The following is a 24,497-nucleotide window of genomic DNA, read 5'->3' on the forward strand; positions in this document are numbered from 1 at the left end:
GCTCCTCCCCTGCTGGCCAGGGACTGGGTAGGAAGACCTCGCCTACTTGGAGAGAAAAGCCTCAGCCCTCAAAGCAAGTGGGAGCCGTTTCCTGTCCTCACAGGGGGGTGTATTCCTCCCCCTGCACCAGCCCCTATCCGTTGCCGCCAAGCCCCTCAGCTGGCCAATAGGGTTAGCTGGCGGGCGGAGCCTGGCTGCCTTTGAGCAGCTGCTGCTTCCTGTCCTGTTTTGATGGGATCAGACAAGACGACAATGGGGCTGCATTGCACGGAGCACATGGCTGCCCTCCTCTTTGCTGGCTGCCCTCCTCCGAGCCCGCTTGGAGTTTACATTGCTGCTCCGGCCACTTTTGCTTCTGGCTCCGCCCACCACTGACATGTGACTGTCCCCGGGATAGGTGAGACTGCTGATCCCTTATTTTCAAATCCGAAACTTGACAGCTATGATTCATCTGCGTGACGTCTCTTCGTTACTACTAATGAAATGGAAAAAAATCCAAATTTGTCAAATATAGACTTAAGCAGTGGTGGACATTTACATGGAAAAATAAAGCTTTGGGAGGAAAATCCATTTTCAAAAAATTTCTGACCCACACTTTATGCACCCTTCCTTTTTTTTGCAAGTTCGTTCTGCAGAAGGAAAAGGGAGGTGGTTCTAATGCATCTCCTGTGTGTCTGACTCCATGAACTGAGTGCAGCCCTCTGATAAGACCAGAACTGAGAGGCAATTGTTTCATTCCAGCCTACTGGATGTGGCAAACACAGCTCTGTTCCTTTGTCAAATATAGACTTAAGCAGTGGTGGACATTTACATGGAAAATGCTCAGTGCTGCTTGCAACTTGCTCATTGCTGGCTTCCAGATTTTTTCGGGAAGGGAACTGACCTGTATATTTGAGATTGTAGCTATTTTCAGATGCTGTTTAATTTTGCTTACACTGGGTATCTTAAATATTCAGTTGTGGTCTGTCTGCTAGACACGTTGGTATCCATGTGCCATCTGAATGCTGCCCTGAATTTTGGACGCGAAGATTAAAGCTAAATTTAAAGGCGTTTAACTCTTGGTAATTAAGATGCTGGAACTTTTCAAAAAATAATCTGTCTTTCTTACCCTCTCTTTCCCCCTTCTTTTCTCCACCTTATATGAAAACATATAAAGAGTAAAGAATCATAGACCAACATAAGGTTGGAAATTACTGGCTGGATTGCATGTGTATAATATAGTCACACTTGGTCCCTGTAATAGAGATTACCGTGAAGTACTTTTATGCCTCTGTTAAGTCACACAAAAACATTTCCAGTGGGAGAAGCTCAACTTTGAATTCAACAAAGTTATTTTTTCCCTTTCCTGCTTTTAGACTATGCATCATTGTGTTTAATCCTTCATTTTTCTCTTGTTGCATGCAAGCAATTTCATCTATAAGCCATAACACCATCCCTTACATTATTCACATTTGTTTTGTGTTACTATCTGTTTATCATGCCTTCATCACCTGTCCACCTCCTCCTTCAATATTTGCAACTATGGTTCCCTTTCCAGGATACTCCTCTGGTCTCAAGAGTTCTAACTTGTTCATTTCATTGCAGCTCACCTTTGGAGTCTTTCTTTTGGTAACTGCTAGAATTGCATTATGTCCCCCCTGCATCTCTTCCTGTTCTGGTTTCAAAAATGTTGGATTACCCCATGTTTGGGGGCCGAATCTCTGCATTTCTGTACATGTCATGCAAATCTGCTAGTGTCACACAAATACAATGGCAGGAAATAGGGATGAACCACAAATCTGTGCAGCTTTTAAAGAGCTGCCAGTAATGTTGGAGGTGCCAGCATCAGAATAAATGCTGTGGGTTGTAGCCAACTAACTTTTACTCAGATTAGGACCTAAGCAAGTCATTTAGGAGTAGCATTGGATACAACCTTATGCATCTCATAGGGTTGGATTCTATAGTTTGACATAGAATTGGCACATTATTACCATGTATCTAGGTAAGTTGATGTACATGCAAATAAATGTACAAAATTGGCATGACCCTCTGGCTCATAAAACACTTGTGATTCAGTAATTGCTGCAGAACAAGAATAGCATCCTGTTGTAGTTGGATTGGACAGTGTTTGGACATTGTACAAGTAAAAGATACTGAGCAGATAAGACCCCTTGTATCTCACCTACAGTTTTTTATTTTATTAAATTTTATTATGGTTTTGTTTTATTTTTATTTTTCTGGAGGTTAAGAAAGCCAGGTATTTTCCTAGTGTATCACAGTCCCAGTCTAAGTCATTGAATCGCAAGGAAGCATATTTAGAATGACCCCCTACATTAATTAAACAACGACAACAGCAACAAAATGGCCATTTCTTGCATCTTTGTTCTTGTGCTTTATAAAAACACTGACTGAATCAGTGGGCTGTAGTGCTCTGTAGCAAGGGGTTTTCAAAATCTGTCATAAAATAGCAGTTCAACCCTTCCCGAATGTCAAGATAAACGGAGGATTCAGCTTGCGTTCTTCATTCTCATCATCAATGTAAGGGCAGCAGATCAAAAGGAAAGGCAGGATCAGGCTTATGAAGGATTGTAATATGCTTTAAGATGCCAGAGCAAATAGCTTTGGGGGAGAAATAGATGGTAAATCCATTATTTCATTTGACTTATGTAGGTTAAAATCGTGCTGTTGGTTTCCCCATTGCCCTTACAGAAATACAAAAGTTTGCTCTTGACTGGGGGCATCAACACAACTTTATGTATCCAATCATTATGTACAAGTGTTCTCTCTTCCCTCTGTAAATATTTTTCATACAGTCTATTCCTCTATGATGAAATAGGCAATAAGGATACAGAAAAAGGGAAGGGTAAGAGATCTAGGGCTGCCTTAGGTATACAGAATCCATACATTGAGCTTCCAAGTGTGAAACAGTTTCCTTTCCCTTCCATTCACATTGCATTTGAAAGTGTCCAAGCAGCAATGGCTGGTGATATAGTTTGCTAAGTGAAAGTGCTGGCGACTGCTGGTTGGTGATCAAAGGAGACTGGGAATTCCTCCATACCAATGGGGGAAGTGGGCATTGCTGCCAGTGCTGTGCTTGCTTATAGTTGCTCTTTGGATAGCTACCCCTGCTGACATCAGTGCTAAGGAGACTGTCTGGTAAACAATCATGTTCTTGCACAATGCTTGCATATCTCCTGGTGCTTCTGAAGCATGGGGGAGGGGGGTTCTCCACCACCTATGTAGAAGCTTGGTGTATGTGTGGGAATGAATACAGAGGTTTTCACTGGAGTGTGAGTAAATTAAAATGTAGCTTTACTTGTAATGTATAATTACTATATTATGACATATAATGCAACTTAGGCAAAAATTAAGATGCAACCTAAAACCTGTGGCAGTGCATGTGTGGTGGAGTCAAAGTGGGATTGCTTTAATTTTGGATGGAATCATTAATTTGTGTACAGGAGTTTGATCCACCCTGTGTGGGAACCAAACACATCGAAAAGATGTTGCTTTGCATCATGATCATTATGGTTCCCTGCTGAACACATGTATACTCATCCAGCAATATTTTATGAGCACAAGAGCTTTGATGTGCAAGCTGAGTTATTCCGCCTGAAGATGGTGCTGTGTTTATTTTTAAATGAATGTAGTAGATCCTCATGTCATGTGCATCTGCTACCTCATTTGAAATGGACAGGGCAATCTTTATGTGCATTTATTTTGTCTCCATATTGGAGAAGCTATAGTGCTATTGATGGGGGCAAAGAGATGTCATCTTGGATGCAGTTATACAAGTTGTTTTTAATTGTTTTTAATATTGTCATATTTTGTTCCCTTGCCACAACTTCCTTCAGTATTCATTCCCAGGTGCTAAAATGCATTTGTATTACCATGAGGATTCCAATGGTGTAATACCAGCTCAATTTTCAAAATGTAAAGCAATGATATATCACCAAACTGGCCTTGCTGTCATCTGACTGGTTGTGAATGAATGTGCCTGTAGTGTTTTGCATTCTCTTATAAGAAGTTTTCTTCGTCTACACATATTTATTATTTTTAGGCTGCACTTCTGTTCATGCTTACTTGACAATCGCCCCACGGAATTCCGTGAGACTTACTATCCCGTAAATAGGCAATGTGTGAGTTTGCCCTGTACCACACAAATAACTCTATTCTTGTATATTGTGTTTTTTTTTTAAAAAAAAAATTATTAATGTAAAGAGTTCATTCAAATTATTTGTGTTCTTAAAATAGCTTTTGCAGAAGGTGGGCAGACTGTATAACTACGGCTATCTGTTAAGGCTTGGGATAAATGTAATGTTAGATCTGCTTTATAAGAATGTCTTTTTTCAATTTTGTTTTAGACATACAATGGTCAGAATGAGAATAATGAAGATTATGAAATCCCTCCTATTACTCCTCCTAACCTCCCAGACCCTTCCCTCCTTCACTTGGTGGATCATGAAACTGGATATCATTCACTGTGCCACAGCCTCCCTCCAAATAGCCTGATACCAGCATACTCCTACCAGAATATGGACCTCCCAGCCATCATGGTATCTAACATGTTGAGCCAAGATGGACACCTTCTTTCTAGTCAGCTACCTACTGTGAGTAACCTTGTCTTTTCTACTTGCGTTTCATTTTACACCTTGGGTATGTGCCATTAGCATCCTATTTGGTACCTGAGGTCCTGTTAGGCTGGTTCCAGGTCATGGAATACCTGGAATAGCTTTTACTAGGTCAGCTTCTCCTTCTGAATTGATAGCTTTAGAATTCATAATACTCTTGACTATGCAGAATAAAAATACTTATTTGTAAGCAGAGTCTTGTGGTATATGTTAATAATCTGCATTATATAATTGAGCCTTTCGATTCTGCTGGCCTACTAAAAATACACTTTCTTTTCCTGTTTTGTATCACTTATTTTTCATTATGAAAAGACTGAATTTAGAAGCACATTCATGGGTAAGCATGACTTACAGGGGAATCGAATAAAGTGAGTTACCACCAATCATTTTTCAACCTTAGGGAACTAGATACCAGAACTGAAAGTTCTACAGTTGACTCCTTTATAGCAATTTGGTCACGCTCATAATTCTTTTCTATTCACTTTTTCGGCTTGAAATTCTCTTGCTTTTTTTTTAAGCCCTGCTAATGACTAAGATGTATTCATGTGGTGGTTTTATGTTTCACTCTTTGTGTATATAATGCCATACATATTGATTTGGGCCTTTAGGGACTTGCATGTACGTGCTTTATTCTTCTTGTGTGCTGTAGCTTGATCTGTAGAAACAGGGAGAGATCTTCCACAGTCTCCCATTCATTGCTTTGTTGTTATGTTTAGTGGGAATATAAATACCATCACATCCATCCACATTACTTTATTCTTGGGGAAGTGAACATCTCTGTACGCTAAAGTAAATGCCCAGTGTTAGACCACCAAGCTTTATGTCTGCATATAGCTTAATTTAAAAAACAACAACAACTTTTGAGAGAGTCTGTCCTTGATCTTTTCCTCTAGCCCACCTTTTGTTTACACAAGGATATGGAAGGGAAGCAGTCAAGGCAGGAAAACCCATGCACTCATTCTGTCATCTCTCATTTGGTAACACCTAACTGGCTGAAGCAAAATTGGGGTTTCTCCTGACCATGTCCACTTTTGGTACCTAATCTCAGTGACAGAGGCAGTATTCACATGTAATGCTCAAACTATGGTTTGGTACTACATGGATGAGCCTCCATGGGCCCAAGCAAAGAGTAACTTGCTTTTCCTGTAAATGATTGTCTATTGTATGGTCCTCCTCCATCCCTGATGTACAGTCAGCCTAGGAGCCAGAAAAAGGTAAAAAGAGGAAAGGTAGAAAAGTAGAAAGAAAGACAAGAAAGTCATCAATGAGAAAAGTCAAATGAGCTGCCCATTAGTCCCCCTTTCAAACCACCAGCTTCCATTGAGTCAATTTTAGAAGGGAAAGACAGGATAGAAGTTGAGTAAACAAATAGCACATTTAAACTGATGGAAACCCTGCTTGAGGAAGCAGAGTCTGGCCTCCAGTCTGCTAGCCTGTTGCATATGCAGAATTATTTAAATTATTACCTTTTATTGTGTTACTTTAAAAGGTCTACGCTACTCCTTTGCATAAAATAGCAGAAGTGGGGGATCCTTAAATATGTAAAAGCTAGATATGGGAGAGGATGTCTAAAGTGTTTGCACAGAGCAAAGGTGAATTTGTAATGGGAAGCAAAAAATTGAAAATAAAAAAATCCATGTTGCATTAATTTCAGTTATGGTTTCATGAGCAGTATGGATATTGCTGTGCAGTTTTATTAGATAGCTATGCATTATTTCCTTCATCATTAGCTTCCTTGGATTTATAATTTTATTTATTTAAACATTTATATCCCATCTTTCCAACAATATTAGCCCCAAAGCAGCTTACAACAAATGTTTAAAATGCTATCCATTGAAATAAAAAGTAAGTATATAGAAATAGGGACAAGGAAATCAGCCAACAAATCATGAATAATAGCAGTCAGAAATTAAATGCTGCCAAATGGTTGAACAAATAAAAAAGTGTTTATTTGGCACCTTAAAAGATATATATCATTAACATCTGATGAGCATTTTAGTGTAGTGGCTCCAGTATTGGGATTGAATGTGGAAAGTTCAAAGTCCTACCAGACTATGAAGTTTACTGTTTGGCTTTGGATAAATCACTTATCTCTCAGCCGAATTTCCTATATAATTATTTTATGAGATGGCTCGAACATAATGCTATAAACCATGCTCTGCAAAGCCAAACAGTGGTTTGTGATGCTTGAATCATTACCGTTTGACAAACCATCATTTCTGGGTGGTTGCCAATCCAAAACTTGAAACCATGGTTTGAAACTCTGTCAAACCATAATTCGGGCAAATGGTGGTTTGGTTGTTACATGTAAATCAGTAAACCATCGTTTGGGTTGTTGCTTTGCCCTTGGAGGTTGTCATTCGGTTGGCATCCTGTGATTGTCAAGGAAAGTGGGAGGGGAAGAGGGAAACTACATAAACCATGGTTTGCCTGTATATCTGTAGCACAAATCATGGCTTAGAGCTGAAGTTTTAGGTAATGCAGATGATGGTTTGGTGGTAAATCTGAACCAGCCCTTTGTGAGGATAACATTGTTTTTTACAGGAAAGGTGGGATACAGATGTAACAGTTTTTGCTCAGTTAATGTAATGGCAATTATAGAAGCCTCTTATCTAAAAACCAATTGATTTTTCTGGTGTGGGCTCAGACTCTGGAAAGCAAGTAGACTTTATAGGTGACAATAGTGCAGGAAGTGGAGGAAGCTCAGCCCTACCCTCTCACCATCATCCCCTAAATTTGTGGTGGATGTCTTATTGTGTGTGTTTAATATGAGGGGATTCACCTTATCCCTCTCTTTGTCATGGCTATCTCAAAACCAACAGGCACCTTGTATGAAATCAAACATTACTTTAGGGCTCCTCTTCAGCCGAGTTGATTAAAACATTCATTTCTGAGACAAAAGAGTCAATTTCATATGAAAGATATTCCCCCCCTCAGTTTAATTTAAAGTGCAGCCCCAATGCCTGACCCCTATTTTCATAACATGATAATTTTATCCTGCGTTGATTGTCTCATTTTTGAGAGGAGATATTGCACTTATAAATCAGTTACTAAAATACCCAAAGAAACAAGAATAGCGGGATTTATTAAGCAGCTTCTACACATCTGAAATAATTTATTTTACAGTAGTCCTTGGGAAATGTTCTCTTCTTTACTTTATGGTTCTCTTTTACAAATGCAGCATCATGACAATAAATCAGGACTGAGCTGCAGGAAGATAAGAAGAGGGCTTAGTGTGCTGTAAGCGTAGAGTAGGGATATTAAGATTTGTTTTCCCCTTGTAATGAAAATGAAAAGCGAAAAGAAAGGAAAAATCTGGAGAAGTCACAGGTTTCTCAGCCATTTCTCAACGGAGAGTGTTTCACTTTAAATGAAGGCCTCTGGAAGCATGATATATCCCCAAGGCTCTGAGCAGCAAAAAAGGCCACCGAGGAAGTGAATTGTCTTTCTGTTTTAAGCCAAAATTATAAACACTTCTACCTTTTTGTCAGGCATTCGAGTTCCCATTTGCCATTAAAACGATCTTCAGGCCCTCTCCTGTCGCAGCGAGTCAGGCATTATTTTCCATTGACATGTACTCCCGGTACCTCTGCCGTATGTTCATGCCTTGATAGCATCTATCCCAGTTAAATACATTGCAGTTTTCAACTGGCATTAATGAAAGGTCTGCATGCACAGGAGGGAGAATGAAATCCTATGGGCAGAACAAACAGGTTTCAAAGTTTGTCTCTGTTAACAGCTTCTACCCGCCAAACCCTAATTCATTGTGCAATGCCACAGTGAAGAGAGCTGTCTCCATTTTATTGTTGCACAATCCCTTGCCCAAAAGATCCTAAAGTGTTCAGTATGTCAAAATCTATTTTTCCAAGTCAGGTATAAGAAACTTCAGTATCAAATACACAGAACATACCCCAAAAGGCATGTGTATATGTACATAAAATATAATATATTAAAGCTGGATAGTGTGAACCAAAGCATAGAAAAGCACATGTTATTGTGCCAAACCTCACATATAACCAATCCAAACCAAGGGTAGAAGAACTCTTGGTGTGTTTCTGTTTGTAGAGTTGCCAGGTTGCAACCCGGGGGAACTTCATGACTCTTTTGACAGCCCCATAGCTGAGAAGGAGGATGCAGCCAAGGTTTCTTCTGCCCTGCTCCCCCAACCCACCCACATCTTGTAGCCACCTTCCCCTTTTGCCCAGTGAAACAAGAAAGAGTTTTGTTCTGCCACATTGTGGGTGGGCAAAGAAGCAGGGTGATGAGAATAGCAAGAGAAACAGTAGCTGCTCTCTCCTTTTGTGACAGACGGTATTCCTAGACTGTTAACTGGCAATCCCTTTTTGTTTAGGGTAATTTGTGCTGTACTCTCTGTCTCTGTCCAGACTTTGCTAACATTTGTTATACTAATATTTTGCTGGTTTATATTTTTAGTGGAAGAGAAATTTCTTAATTGCTAGAAGTTTAGGAGACAAAGACAAGGTGATTGAAATGTATTCCTGTACTCCGAATTCTCCCTCAGTCCCAATGTGATTTGACACAAAAACTACAGCCATGAATATATGCTATCAGTTAGGATCAACAAGAGGGTATAATCTTGTACGGTCATGTTTTTAAATAAGGAGATCAAGTGCAGCTGCTCATTACTGCCTCTTATCCAAGGAATCTTCAGAACATTGTATACAGATGAATAACTAATTCTCAGGACAGCGAGAGCCCATGTGACTCTAGTGGCCCTAAATGTAGGAAGGGCTGGGGAACAAATAAATAAATGAATAAATGATTCACTGGCAAAGCATGGAATGGATTCTTTGTTTCCCCTAACTCCCAACCCTGTTGCTTTAGTCATTAGATTGCCTTCCACTGAGGTCCATGGGACTGCACAGGAGTAACTATTTGCAGCATGTGGTAAGTGTTTTCAGAAATGGAGCTTTTAACTCCATGCATATGTGCAGTTATGTTTAATTTAACATACCCATATGCAGAGAATTAATCTTAACCTCCATTTTCGTTTCATGATGTCTGTTTTTCATGATGTTAAGAGTTACCGCTTCCGATTACTAGATAATCAGTATTATTCTTAGTTTTTTTTTGTGTAGTGACAGAAAGTTGAAAGCAGTTAGAAGTGCACAAAGCAGAACAAAACTTGTTGTTGTTGTTGTTGTTGTTAAAATATATAGAAAGTCATGATTTCTTCTCCATATAATCATAGAGGAAAAAATCTCAATGGAATATCGGTATCCTGTAACAGAACAAAAGTTTAAAACTACTTTCTGCTCTAGAGTTAGCAGCACATAAGGAAAACATCTGAAATGCAGAGTAAGGCAGTGGCTCAATCCAAACACCATATTATGACATGGCCAAGGAAGCTTAATTATGGCTTGGAAGAAACTGACAAACTTTTAGTAGCTCAGTATCGGGGTCATGGGTAGTTCCTCGGAACTGAAAATTCTACTGCTTTTAGGTATTCAGTTGTGATCTTTGTTTGTTGGAGTTCCAGTGACTGACCAAAGCTTGTCCAAGTATAAGAAATTAACAATTCAAATAAGCCTCTGTAGGACTGTGATTTCATGGCTAAATTAAAGTTGCAACCCTACAAACATTTATCTGCAAGAAAGCTACAGTGAATAAAGTTGGAATTATTTCTGAGTAAACACACATAGGATTGTATTTTTAAGTATCCAGTGGTTTCATTGGATTCACAACTACTACTGTTGTGACTCCATCCCCCCCAGCTCACTTCAGTTGAAATTGTGTCTGGTCCCATATAAACCCAGCTAAGTTACTGGACAATATGTAGCCACAGTGATGGATGGATTTCACCCAATGCATATTTCGCTGAATGACTTGATGAAATGCTTTGTTGAGTTTGAAACGTTCAAACTCCATTAGAGGACTAAAGGTCCTACATGCCCCCTTCTTCTGCCCTCTCTGCACCTGTCAAGCGTTTTCTCCTTTCATCCCCACTGATTGTGAGATACGAAAAAAGTTAATGTTCTCTTCGCTAAAGCAAAGGGAGTGTGGCCAATAGTTAGACCACATCCTGCTGCACTGGTTATAAAATAAACTTTGGTTCTATAAATAACCTGCATACACCAAGTTCTCATTATGAAAGAACAAAGTGAGGAGGAAATTTACCAGTTGAGGTATAACCACAGATGTTGATGTGTTCCTTTCTCTTCTTGGGGCCTAGCTGATGTAGGATGCTTTTACAGAGACAAGGAGGCTATTTTGAGCCCACACATGTTTTATTCTTTTATGAACAGCCTCACATGCTACACTAGAAACTATGCCATGCTAAATGTTTTACAGTCATGGTCTCTGTGGGAAGCAGCTGTGAGTAGTAGTGATGCTACTACTGGATCTGATGAGTGTTAGGAACCGGTTTGCTTTGTCAAAGAAACAGGGTATGGTCTGAAGGCATACCAAGCAATCACCTTGCTGAAGGTTTGGGTCTGGTCACAGATTGGATGGGTGACTGCCTAGAAACTACTTGTATGCTTCCTTGGGTCCCATGAAGAAGTAAGGCAGGATATAAATGGAAGAAAATAAATAAACAACTGTAAATAAATAAATGAATAAGTAAGTAAGTAAGTAAGTAAGTAGGCACCGGAAACATGCAGTTGATTCAGTGTTAAGAAGCTATTAGCTAGGGCAGAATTAAGAAGGCAGAATATTCAGCCACAGTTCAAGGTTGACAGAAGTCCATCATAAACATGATACATGGAAATATGTCCCATTGATTTAAATTCTGCCTTTGAGCAGGCATTATTTGACTTTTACTAATACTTTATATGGTTAGCAACAGTGGCGTAGCTAGCCGCTCAGGTGCCCGGTGTGGCATGTGCGTCCTGCAGCCGGGGGTGGGGCGAACTGCCCATGGGGGCAGGGCGAGCCAAGGCCGGGCACACTGTGTGGAGCCTGTCCCTCAGCTGTAGGCTGACTGAGGCGGTGGGCAGACACAAGCCCTGCGCTGCTTGAAAAAGCAGCATGGAGCTTACAGGCAGTCCACCTGCCGCCTTCCGCTCAGGAGAGATGCGTGGCTCAGGCAATCTGCCAGCCCTGCAGTGTGGTGCCTAGTGCCCCTCACCTCACCTAGTGTCATGAACCCATTTTTTTATTATTATTTTAAAAACACTTATTTTTGCCATTTTGTAACCCCCGTCAGTGATGACACCCGGGGCGGCCCGCACACACCCCTTCCTATGCCACTGGTTAGCAATAAGTCCTGCCCTGGACTCCCATCTTCTCATTGTTTGGTGTGAGGGTGAGGAGAGGTTGTAGATGCTGAGAATATCTCAGACTGGGTGAAAGAGTTGCCTGAAGAATCTGTCCATTTTGAAAGAGGCATTAGTTAACCCTTTATTGAAGAAATCTGGCTTGGACTCACTGTTTTGGATGACCTTCACCTAGTGGCCAGTTAACCATTCTTGAGTTGGTGTTGGAGTGGGTGGTGGCATTTCAACTCCAGGCAGTTTTCAATAAGACTGATTAATTGAATCTATTCCAGTCTGATTTCTGGCCTGGTTTTGAGATGGAAATAGCCTCAGTTGCCCTGGTAGAAGACTTAAAACCAGGAGTTGGCTGGGGAAAGGGTGAAGCCTTGTTAGATCTCCTAGGCATTGAAGAGTGAGTTGGAAATAAGTAAGGAATGGAGGATAAGAAATATGAGGGTGGGTAAAAGAAGGGGTAGCTAACAAAATGGGGCAAGAAAAAAGCAAACTTCATACCAATGTGATGGATTGCTTTTATTTTTCAGTTGAGCAGGCAGTCCCGCCACCCCCCGCCCCTTCTCTAGCCCCTTCATAGTACACAGAGAGATGTAAGCCTCCAGAAGGTTGCTGAGCACTTTCTAGCTGTTCATTTCACAGGAATAATATCATCAGAGCATTATCTTTAGCACTGATACAGCAGGGAGATCTTTTCAGCATCTTGGCGAGGAACTTGAAGCAGCACTGAGAGACAGACTGTGTGAAAGGCGAGGTGGTGGGGGGCATCTATTGAACAGACTGGGTTAAAGAGCTGTCAACAAGAAATGGGTTTTCAGAGGGGAATTTGGAAATACATTCATTTGTCAGAAACAAAAGACAGATTGCAGCCGGAATGAGAGAACGTTCAGTGTGTTGCAAACAGCTTTCTTGTCATGCTCGATAGTGGGCCAAACTGGTCTTGAGACAGTGGCCCTATTTAGAGAACCCATGAGCACAACAGCATTCTATGCACATACTCCTGTGTTCATGCCGTAACAGCACAAGGCAGACTATAAGAGCTCATAGAGAAAAATTGGTGGCTACCCTACAGGTAAAAATCCCCAGAGGCACATAAAGCTGAAACCTGGCATTCTTCTTTAACGTTGAAAGATTTTGCAAGACATTCTGGTATTGTGTTTTTGGTAAACACATGATTTAATCTGATTTTAATTTTTGACCAGAAATATGCCTGCAGAAATGGGTGGGTGGAAGCTGAATTTCCTGCCTCTTCTGCCCGGCAGACCCCGTGCTCCCTGAAAAGGCTCCCCCGAGGAATGAGGACTCAGCTGAATGGGATGTGCTGTGGCTTGAAAGGAGAGGTGCAGGAAATCAGGTGGGGGCACCTTCTCTGAACAGTGAACCCTGCACCTCACCACAGCCCACACCTATGCTCATCCTATTTGTCCATTGATAGATTCAATAGAAAACTAGTGGCTGTGGGAGTCTTTCTCACTTCCCCCATACAAGATTCTGAAGCAATCAATTTCAAACACCTGCAACTGCTGAGAAATCCACATATGTCAGTGAAAGCCTCTGAAATTTTCATTGCTTTTCAAATAATGGATCTGCATTAGGTGGGGACAGGCTCTTTGAAGAAAGGAAAGTGGGAAGCAGCTGGCAGACTGTGTGGCAAGATTCAGAGCAATGGTATCACTTAGCCTTTCCAACCATATGGACTTACCATATAATGATCAGACCAGTGCTGCATTGCTTTGACACAGTAGCTCTCCAAGGCCTGTAGCAGAGGCCTTTCTGCCAGTTACAGTACCTGAGATCCTTTTAAGGGCTTGATCTTGGTACCAGAAGCATGCAAATCATTCACTATAATATGGGTATGCAGACTGACGTCTGATGGAAAAACTTGTTGCTCTTGCCAGTCACCCTTCTTTTGACTGTTGTCAGTGAGACTCATGGAGTTTCTTGGATTTCTACTGTTGGATTTGAATGTGGATCAAAATGCTACATTCATTGAAGCTTTGACAGGGACACCCATGTACATTGGGGTACACGCTTTCCATTCTGACCTCACTGCAGATTTTCTCTGTCCATTATTTGCATTTTGCTTAACATACAAAAGTGCTGGGTTCACAAATCAGTATTACAGTACCTTGGTTACATTTCAGGTCTTGACACAATAATGTGATTATAAAGGTAATGTCTCCCTTGGAGATTTCTCATTAGAACTAACTTGGCATATTTACTTCAAAGTAAACAAGGCGTTCAGCTGTCTAAGACACGGGAGTTTGCATGTTAATTTTTTTACATCACTATATGTTGTCGATCATATCCATAGCACAACTTGATGCATAAAAACTATATTGCTCATCCTCACATCTCTATAAGGCAGAACAGTAATCGTAGATAGAGAATTCAGACTGAGAGAGAATAGCATGTCTGTAACAGCAAGTTTTTGAGCCATGTTGCCCAAACCCAAGCAAAACCATTTAGACAGCAAAGATTCCCAGTGCTAATGGACTTGTTAGGGATTGTGCCATGCATGCTACACTACACTTTCACTCATGAAGTCAAGCAGAGGAATAAATCATTAGAGTCATCCTACTTTTTGTAAAAGGTAACGTGAATCATCCATTAAGAGTGGGGAGTAGAACTCAGGATTACAATGTTGCTACTAATGGGCTTTAATAATTCAGGAGATTATTCTATATTTCATCTATTGCTTTGATACACACACACACACACACACACACACACATAATATCAGGGCAGAGTACAGAACATAAATCAAATAATAAAATGAACAATGCTAAAATAATAAAATATGCTACTCAGAATAAGTCAAGAGAGTTGAAAACAACAGATTGCTATATAACCATCAATTTACAATATGTGGGTATATATATATATATTTAACCTGGTGCTGGATTGATAACAACGTAAGCACCAGTCATATTTGGGAGGGCATTCTACAGTCAGGGTGCCACAACAGAGAAGACTCTAGCCTGGTGGATCATGGAAAAGAGCCTCCTCATTCTAGAATAGTCCAGAATAGGGACAGGTTGCTCCTTTTAAGTATTTTGGGCTGTTTAGGACTTTAAATGTAAGCACCAACACCTTAAATTCACCTTAGAAGCAAATAGACAAACAGTGTGATTCCTTTAGAGTCAGTGTAATGTTAACAACAACAAAAGAAGCAGTGTGATATGATTCCATCAGACTATACTGGGTTAAAATTCTGTATTCTGCCACAATAGCTCCGTGTTGTCTTCAAGGACAGCTCCACACACTGCTTATTATAGTAGTCCAATTGGGAGGTGACCAGACCATGGGTCACTGTGGCCATACTATCCTTGCCCAGGAACAATAATTACTGGTGAAACAGCCAAAGTTGAAAAAGGCATTTCATGCCACTGAGGCCACCTGAGCCCCTAGTGACCACTGGATTGGAGAGTACCCTCATATTATGAAGCACATCTGGAACAGACTATGCAGCTAGTTCCTGGACATGGCACCCACAGTGCCTTTATCTTGTCAGGATTTAACTTCAGTTTTTTAGCCTTCATTTGACTACCCTACCCAAACACCTGTCCATCACTTGCATAACCTCAGCCAATGTAGAGAGAAGCAGAGGTGGCTGTCACCAGCATACAGATGATGTAGTTCAGGTTGTAGGTACCTAGATTCCACCTGGTAGGAGCAAGCAACCATTTTCCCCAAAGTATCAAATGAAAATGGTGTCACTATCATTGGAAAATGGCAGCTGAACAGTGTGGGTGAAATATGTGTATAGTCCAATTCACATCGAAGTATTTTATGCCTCTATGTGAACTAGCCCCTCTTCTTAAAGCAGCACTCAAAGGTAGAACTAGCTGAAGATAGTCACGTGATGAAGGTCTCCTGCCACTCTCATGTGATTTCACCCTCAACGCTGGCCTACATTGGATCACTGTTAACCATTGTTAAAAGGCCTTCTGAACTCCAGAAACAAAGGTTCACGAAGGTCACACTTATCTCCCAGGGCTGAGGGAGGTATAGTGGGAAGGAACCTCAGGGGTAATTTCTGATCAGAAAATTGTCGCTGGCATTATTTATATCCTCACCAGGGAAGAGGGCTAGTTTGCATGTTATGGGACAACAGAGAAGCCACTGAGTTGCACCACATAGTGGCTATCATGTTTTAAGCCATTCTCGTGCATTAGATTGCTGTCACAGACCTGACCTTTCAAACATTTGTGGTGTTGTTCAGTCCATGTGCAACTGCATAGGACTAGCTTACTGCTTGTTAAGAATCACACTGTGGCGAGTTTTAAGCAGCGTCTGTGACAGCTGCCACATGTAAACAAATCCTCTGTCCTCCCCCTTCTCTTGTTTCATTTTGCTTAAAATTATGAGCTGATTGGCAAGGAATTGTGTCCACCCCTATCATTGTACAGTGCCTAGGATATTTTTGTTGTAAATAGCAATTTATTACAATGCTCGTTTTTAAAATTTGGCAGATTACCTGCTATTTATTTCTTTTCTTTTACATTTTGCTGGTGTTTCGTTATTAAAAAATAAACTGGAACATCCCAAGAACAACATCCAGACAGCATTGACAACAATTCTCATCTTCCTGCAGAAACGCTGCTGCTTCCCTGAGTTACAATGTTTAAAAACACCTGTGAAGTGCAATGAGAAATAAATTAGCATTTAAATATAGCAGTACACTTCCCAGGCCTCTATTGCTGGCGACTGCCGCAATAAAGCAAAGCATAAAGCCACTCAAATCAAGCTGCAAAACAAATTGAATTCCAAATTAGCAGCCTTACAAAAATAAACAGAGGTAAATATTGGAGCATTTCAGACGTAACGGCAGACATTGTTGACATGGGGACAAGCAAGCAATTTGAAAAGTGTTCAGGAGTTTGAAGCATCTCGAATTCCCATGAAGGCAGTAGTCATCTCCCCTCCATTTGAATAGAATCTTTATGCGTTTGGTTATGACTTGCTTGAAATTCTGCTCATTAATGGGTCTCTATTTAAAAACCAAATTCCCTGATATAAGTCCATGGTGAGGAATAATCAAAATACAATCACATGTGATGCCTTTTTCGTATTAATCGGAGGCCTGTTGGCAATCCTTTGCTAGTGTTTTTTTCTCAAAGGCAATAAATGAAAGAAATATGTCTTTTTAAATTTTATAAAACTCAGAGAAATGGTTTTAAACAGCTTTTCTTCACCTCCTATAATTATTTATTTTCAAACAGTCCTTCAGGGTAATGTTCCGTTTTCTTATTTCACACTCCTTTTTCTCATAAATGAACCATCACTTCAATAAATCATTATGAAAACAGAGACTAACACAAACCCTGAAAGGTTGAAAGATTTATGTAACACATTTATGTTTTCCATTTTCTCATTCTGGTACTCTGCTGCTAAAGCTAAGCTAATAAAAGCTGCTATTAATATTTCTTGTTGCCTAGCAACTGCAGAGAGGGAGTAATAGCTATAGCTAGAAAAATAGATGACCGATAAGGAAAAATTCAATTCTTTTATTATCTCAAGGGAAAATGGGCTTTTACTGGAACATTATGATGTACGAGTGCGAAGTTGAATACAAAGGATTTTCCAGGTTGTTTTTCTGTTTTTAATGAACATTATTTTACCTTTGCTAACTCTCTTAAGTTTCTTCCTCCCCTCCTTTATGAGATTTAATTGAACAGCCTCCACTCATGTTCTCATTGTAGTGAATTTGGCATATTCATTTGGAACCTCTTTTTTAAAAATAAAAACCCCAGGGGTGTACAATGACTTGTTCATAACATTTTTCTCCAGGCTGATATTTGCAAGATGGCATTCAATTGCTTTTAAGGCCTTTAAAACTATATATCCTTATTCTCAACCACAACTATACATGGCTGAAAGAAGCTACTTCTTAATTATTTGCTGTGCATTCAAGTTGTGTGTGTTTGTGTCCTTTCAGAGAGTTCTGACTTTGTTAAACCATGAGGTAGGCTTTTGTCAACATTATTTGTGGCCTGTTTTTAGAGTGTCCCTATGTAATGAGTATGAGCCAGGGCTGTTTGAAAAATACAGGTACTGTATAGTGTTATTACTTATGGGATCAATATGGGTGCAGACTTTAAATCCTCACAGAATTCTTCCATAAGTAAATCTGCACTCACCAAAAACAAACAAACAAACAAAAGCAACACACCAACTGGTTTGAATTTACATTCACCACTGGAAGTTGGCAAGGAACACCCAAAACCATGCCAAACATCATATAATTTTACCATTTTCCTTCATTAATGATGACTGCCCGGCATGTGTATTGAGATGAGACCTAGCAGCTTGTCTTGTCGCAAGGGTGCAAGAGGAAGAAATTATTTTGCATTGTAAGGAAAAAAGTAAAATAATAACTTGTTGCATCTGTTTTGATTGCATCAGAACCAAACAAGCTTGGCTTGGACACTCCTCTTATGATGAGACTTCTCCTGGGATCCTTACTTTCCCCTTAGGAACCTCATGCGATGGAGAGCAGTTTTAAAATCTGGAATAATAAAAATGAAATAATTACATTTCTTAGCATGGTGGAAAGCTCTCTGACAAAAATGTTCACTGTTCACTGTATATTTATTGCAAGGTATGCAATAGACACCCCTGGCATGAAGAAAAATAACAGTATTCAACTATTCTCTCTATATTAGAGCCTCTCTGCAACATCCTGTAACCTTGACTAACACAAGCAATTTTGGCTTTAGTTTTTAAATGTATATTGTGGGCAGCTTCCTAGCACGAAAAAGAGCCTGTGGCCTGATTCACAACCTCATTTTTGAAGTACTAAAGCCAGCACACATAAATGTTCACATTAAATATATTACCAGGAACCGATGGGTGTCTTAACATACTTCTTTAAAACTTTAGTTTCTGATTGGGGCTCTGGGACATGATACTAGAATCTTTAGCTCACTTCTGTAATTACTTGGTTCTTCAAAGCTTTCTCAGTGAGCTCTGCCTGGTGGTAGGGAATGCCAAATGGTGACAGGAGATGTTCTATAGGCCTCACTCTTAAGACCAGAATGCTGCTTAGGAATGCCCTTTGCTGTTGAGATTCATTGCTGTTGGCATTGTCCTGCTCTGGGGGGTAGGACTTGAGCCAGTGACTTCAAGTTACAAGAAAGGAGATTCTGATTAAATATCAGGAAGAACTTTCTGACAGTAAGAGCTGTTCAGCAGTGGAATGGACTTCCTCGGAAGGTGGTGGATTCTTATTCATTGGAGGTTTGTAAACAGAGGCTGGATGGTCACCTGTCTTTGATGCTTTAGTTGAGATTCCTACATTGCATGACCTCCAAGGAAGGAGAGTGAAAATCTACACCATGAAGAAGGGGATCTGCTGCTCTTGTGGATCCTGCCTCCTGAGGTGATCACCTCACCTTGCCTCATGGTTGTATCCAGTGTTGATTGCTCCCCCATGCACCCCTAAAACTGTTCTAGGATCCCCCTCCAACCCTCTGGAGCAGATCTGGAGAGGGTGTGGTGCATGCTCAGGGTGAGAAGGAGAAATAATTGCACCCATGGGATGCATTAGTTGAATACTATCCTCTGTATTGGAGCGGTCCAGTTTAAACTTGTTCATAAGTAACCTGGAGTTAAGAGCTGAGCAGTGAGGTAGCTGGACAGCTTACTCACTGAGTTCAGTGAGACATACTCCTTAGTACATGTTTATCCCATACACTTTGAATCATTCAGCAATGGGCTGCACTGTGAACTCTCTGAATTGATTTAAAGTAACAACAGGTAGCATACTGACCAGATCACGCTTCCCTTGTAGGACAAATGACAGCCAAAAAACAAAGGGGAGATCTCATTAATACTGGCAGCTAAAGCAGCTTTGACTATTCATTATGATGTCCTTGGAGAGAGCACCAGTGCTGAAATGGGAGCAGAGAATAGATTGGCAGTGGAAACAAGCCTAACAATGCAATTAACCCTCCCAGGTCTTACCTTGGCTGGAGGATGGGGATCTGGGTGTTCTGCCTACATAACAATTCTACCCTTCTATTTAGGTGTCCTGCAGCCCCCATTTGAGAACAATCGAGGTAGAAAAATAGAGCCTGTATCTACACTCTTGTATTTGCATCCACTGAGAATCTGACTCAGCTTGATAAAACTTTTGGTACAAGATTAACATTTCTCTGTAATTGTTCTGTACTGTTTGGTTCTGTAACCATACTTAATCAAGAGACAACTGTGGGATATATGTCTAGTGCTTTGCTGAATTTTACCACTTGAATGTTAATTGATGAGAAAAAAACGGGCTCCCAAGAGGTGTGAAAAATCCATTGGAAAGAACCTATCTTAGCAGTCTCATGCATTCCCCAGTATGCTGCAGTTAAAGCTGCTTTCAACTACACGGCATGAGCCCTGCCAATCATCATCATCATCATCATCATCATCATCATCATTATTTATTAAATTTGTATGCTGCCCTATACCTACAGGTCTCAGGGCAGTTCACAGGAAAAAACCACACAGAATACATAATCAAAATAAAAACAAGAACAACCCAATTAACCCCCCCCCCAAAACACACACACACACACACACACATTTTAAAAGGGCATTGAATGCCAATCAACCAAAGGCCTGGTTAAAGAGGAACATTTTTGCCTGGTGCCTAAAGGAGTATAATGAAAGTGCCAGGCGAATCAGAGATCACATAATGAATATAAGACAATCATGTGCCACATAGCACTAGAATTTGGCTACCTGGTGATATCCCTGAGGGCAGACAATGCTATCAGATTGCCCTCACCCTGGATGGAGAGAGAAGAGGGATGGCATCTGCATGATAACACAACCAGGCCAGTGCTCTCTGTTTGGCAGTTTTATTGCTTTTAAGTGCTATGCATCAAGGTTTCCTATCACATACCTGTGAGACTTACTTGCAGCACCCACCCCTCTGGGAACATCAATCTGACCCAATATTTTTACCTGAGACAAATGACAAAATTCCCCCGTGCCCTGACTCAATGTCTGAAGAAGACTTGGCAGGTCAGGCAAAATGGCCCATATTGCTCTGTCTTCCACATTGCTGTTTTCTGACACACCCCACCCCCAAAGGATCTGCTTCACCTTATGCCTAATGTAGGACCAGCCCTGCATTTATGCCCTTTCAAAAAGGGGTGTTAAAATGGCTGGCAGGGGGGATTTTCTTATTTTTTTATATTTGCAGGGTGCTGGTGAAAATGTTCATGGAAAGCTATATGCTGCTTGATCTGTCCTAGCACAATGAGGATGGTGAAGATCAAGATGAGCATTCTTCATAAGCTGCCCTCTGTCTCTCTTTCATGGACTTGCACATTTGTAATGCAAAGGGGTGCCATATGTCTGGCAAATTAACGTCTTCAGTTCAGCAGTGTTGATGGATGCCAACTAAGGATTGCCTCCCTTTCAATCTCCCACCATACATGAATCACACTAAGGCACTAATAATTCCTGTTGCTCTTCTTCCTCATTTTTCCTTGCCTGTCACTTTTCTTCTGGTCTTCTGAACTAAAAGCAGGGCTTCCACATATGGTTTGATCTGAGTAAACAAATCAACTGCAGAGTGCTGTGAATGTAGATATTGTTGCCTGGTGCCTCATCTGCCAAACACATGTCAAGTGGAACAATAATTCTCCTTTGCATTGTGCTTGGTATTTCCTGCCATTAGACATTTGCAAAACAATTTGGTGTTGTTGGGTTTCTCTCTCCCCCCCCCCCAGCAGTTTAAAATATTACTGATTATAAATGCAAAACGTCTTTGGAGCAATAATCAGAGCCGTAAATAAGCTGTTTGTCTAACACCAATGAGGAGGTTCGTTGGGAACAGCAGCATGTATGTATTAGTAGCGTAATTAAAATATCAATTACGCTGTGTTGACAGTTTGCCAAATAGCTGGCTTTTGTGCACAGTAAACTTAATCACTCCTAAATCTGCTCAGAAGTCACGATGCAATCCTGGGAAGCTGAACTGGTACAAGATAATAATAGCATTTGTTAAGGCACATTTCCAGTATAACTCTCTGTAATGGCTCTGCTCCCCCAAGTGCTCCTTGGATATCGTGTTCTGAAAATTATTTTTTAATGTACGCTTTGTACTGCTGAAAAATGCCACTTAATCTTGGCAAAAGGAGCCTGAAGATTTATTTTTGTCATCCTTTTTTGTCTTCTACATCAGGCTGATAATAACAATCCTAGTTGATGTGTGCAGTGTTTATGTCATGTTTTAAATTTGGGTTTTCATAAAAGGATGTAATATAAATAAAAGTGGAAATAAATTACAAGTGCTGTAGCAAATATGAACTACTAAAGCAGGGGAAATTCAACATGTGGAGCTTTAGAAGAACAGCACAAAAGTAGATGGTGAATCTGTCCAGTGCAGTATGTTTGTGGCATATAGAAGCCATCTGTGGTGTAATGGTTAAGAGTGGTAGACTCGTAATCTGGGGAACCGGGTTCGCGTCTCCACTCCTCCACATGCAGCTGCTGGGTGACCTTGGGCTAGTCACACTTCTCTGAAGTCTCTCAGCCCCACTCACCTCACAGAGTGTTTGTTGCGGGGGAGGAAGGGAAAGGAGAATGTTAGCCGCTTTGAGACTCCTTCGGGTAGTGAAAAGCGGGATATCAAATCCAAACTCTTCTTCTTCTTCTTCTTCATCTGGTGTTTTTAATACACACACACACACACACACACACACACGTATGTATGTATGTATGTATATTAAAATACTTGTGAACCTATATATATATATGTTTTATATCAGGAATTGCCAACCTTTTGCAAATCACTCATCTCACTGTTTGTGTCATGTAGCTGAAATGCCCCTTGGAGATCCTTGGAAGAATGGAGGGGTGTTTATTCAATGAGTGTATAGTCTGTGTACACTGATAATTGAGTGGTACATTCATAACAGTTATTCAGATGCAGTGTTCAATGAAGGCGCAATTTGTGTATGCAACAGTTGAGCTGTACAAATTAACACATGCACACCCTTTCACGTGTTTAGAGACAGCTTGTATTGTTGTTCAGTGTAACAACATGCCTTGGGGTACAAATAATTAGAGGTGGAAAGTTCTGAATAAATTTGGAGAGCCAGTAGAGACTGTCCCTACCCAGTGACCCAAGTGTTTCCTTAGAAGCTCTTTTTAAGGTTCCAAAGTATGCTGCTTTGAATGATGTTGTTTATTGCATGTTCTGGACTGAGTTGCACTTCTGACAAGGGACAAGTTGAATTAGGGTGCTGGAAGAGACTCTTGAGAGTCCCATGGACTGCAAGAAGATCAAACCTATCCATTCTTAAGGAAATCAGCCCTGAGTGCTCACTGGAAGGACAGATCCTGAAGCTGAGGCTCCAATACTTTGACCACCTCATGAGAAGACTCCCTGGAAAAGACCCCAATGTTGGGAACGATTGAGGGCACAAGGAGAAGGGGACGACAGAGGATGAGATGGTTGGACAGTGTTCTCGAAGCTACCAAAATGAGTCTGACCAAACTGTGGGAGGCAGTGGAAGACAGGAGTGCCTGGCGTGCTCTGGTCCAGGGGGTCACGAAGAGTCGGACACAACTAAACGACTAAACAACAACAACATACCTAAATTGCTTGGAACCACCTTATCTAAACAATTGCCTGCAGTTGATCTCCCCAATTGGCTTCTGAACTCCCACTCTCTGCTCCTTCAGCAAAAGTTGTTAGGCTGTCAAGAACCAGGGCTGAAACCGATGACCATGTGAGGACCCATTTTTTGAGTAGATGGAGGATCACTGGGAGCAAAATGGAGGAGTGGCTCTTAGATAACATATTTTTAACATGTTTTAGGGTACTCCCAGTTTGAAAAGGCAGCAAATGTGGGTTCTTATCTGAGCAACCTCACCAACATTGGCTACGTTGTTGGCAGTTTTCCAGTTCTTGTATCTGTGAGTCTTGAGTGAAAGAAACCCAGTTAATATTATGTACTGAATATTGTTTGCCCACCATTCAGAGGGTGACCTTTGGGGGTTGCAAGGGCAGTAGTAAAGGGGGGGGAGAGAACTCCAGGGAAGTCCTATAACACAAGCCGGGTTTTGTTCCATCTTTTCTGGATCCAAACCAGAAAAAAATATTTCAAATATTGGAATGCACTTCATAAGAGTATGTGATCTTTGAATAAAGAGAAGGAATATATTTTAGCATGTAAGCATGCTGCAGTTGGTATTTAATTGTTTCAACTGAAGATTATTTATGCCTTTACTTGACATTGCCAACTCTCAGCACCTCTTCAACTTGGATCTAGCAATAAATAATACGTAATTGTAGTTTTTCAGCTCAAAAGCTGTGCTTCAACAGCTCCTAGACTTGTTTTAATGGAAATTTATGCAGAAATAACATTGCATTTTGAAAACATTTTGCATAAATAAGGCAACTATTAAAATGTGGAAAAATTCCATTCGTTTACATATAGTGCCTGATGGAAAAGCAGACAGAGTGCCATGCCTTTGAATGGCTGTTAAGATGCACTTTGGGCAAAAGAGCTCAAAGGAATGGAAATTTCCTCGTCTTTGTTTCAGATATAGAGGTTACGATGACTACACAGAGATGTAGGTGTAGGTGCATTGAAGAAGCCCTTTTTTATTTAAATGTGATCCATTTTAGAGGCAAATAACAGATAGC

At 40.6% G+C, this 24,497-nt stretch overlaps 1 protein-coding gene across 8 annotated transcripts in view; it reads left to right on the forward strand.

Moving 5' to 3' along the window:
• The window catches only part of TOX2 (TOX high mobility group box family member 2), a 230,275-nt gene that overhangs the window by 121,371 nt on the left and 84,407 nt on the right, over positions 1 to 24,497 (forward strand). For 6 of the 8 annotated variants that reach the window (XM_033153266.1, XM_033153270.1, XM_033153272.1 and 3 more), the window contains 2 exons: positions 4,344 to 4,589; positions 9,456 to 9,518. In XM_033153266.1, the coding sequence (XP_033009157.1) occupies positions 4,344 to 4,589; positions 9,456 to 9,518 (309 nt within the window). The remainder of the gene's footprint in view (positions 1 to 4,343; positions 4,590 to 9,455; positions 9,519 to 24,497) is intronic. The other 2 variants (XM_033153269.1, XM_033153273.1) reach the window with 1 other exon arrangement.

Source organism: Lacerta agilis, chromosome 6 (assembly GCF_009819535.1).
Source record: "Lacerta agilis isolate rLacAgi1 chromosome 6, rLacAgi1.pri, whole genome shotgun sequence".
Taxonomy (NCBI): domain Eukaryota; kingdom Metazoa; phylum Chordata; class Lepidosauria; order Squamata; family Lacertidae; genus Lacerta; species Lacerta agilis.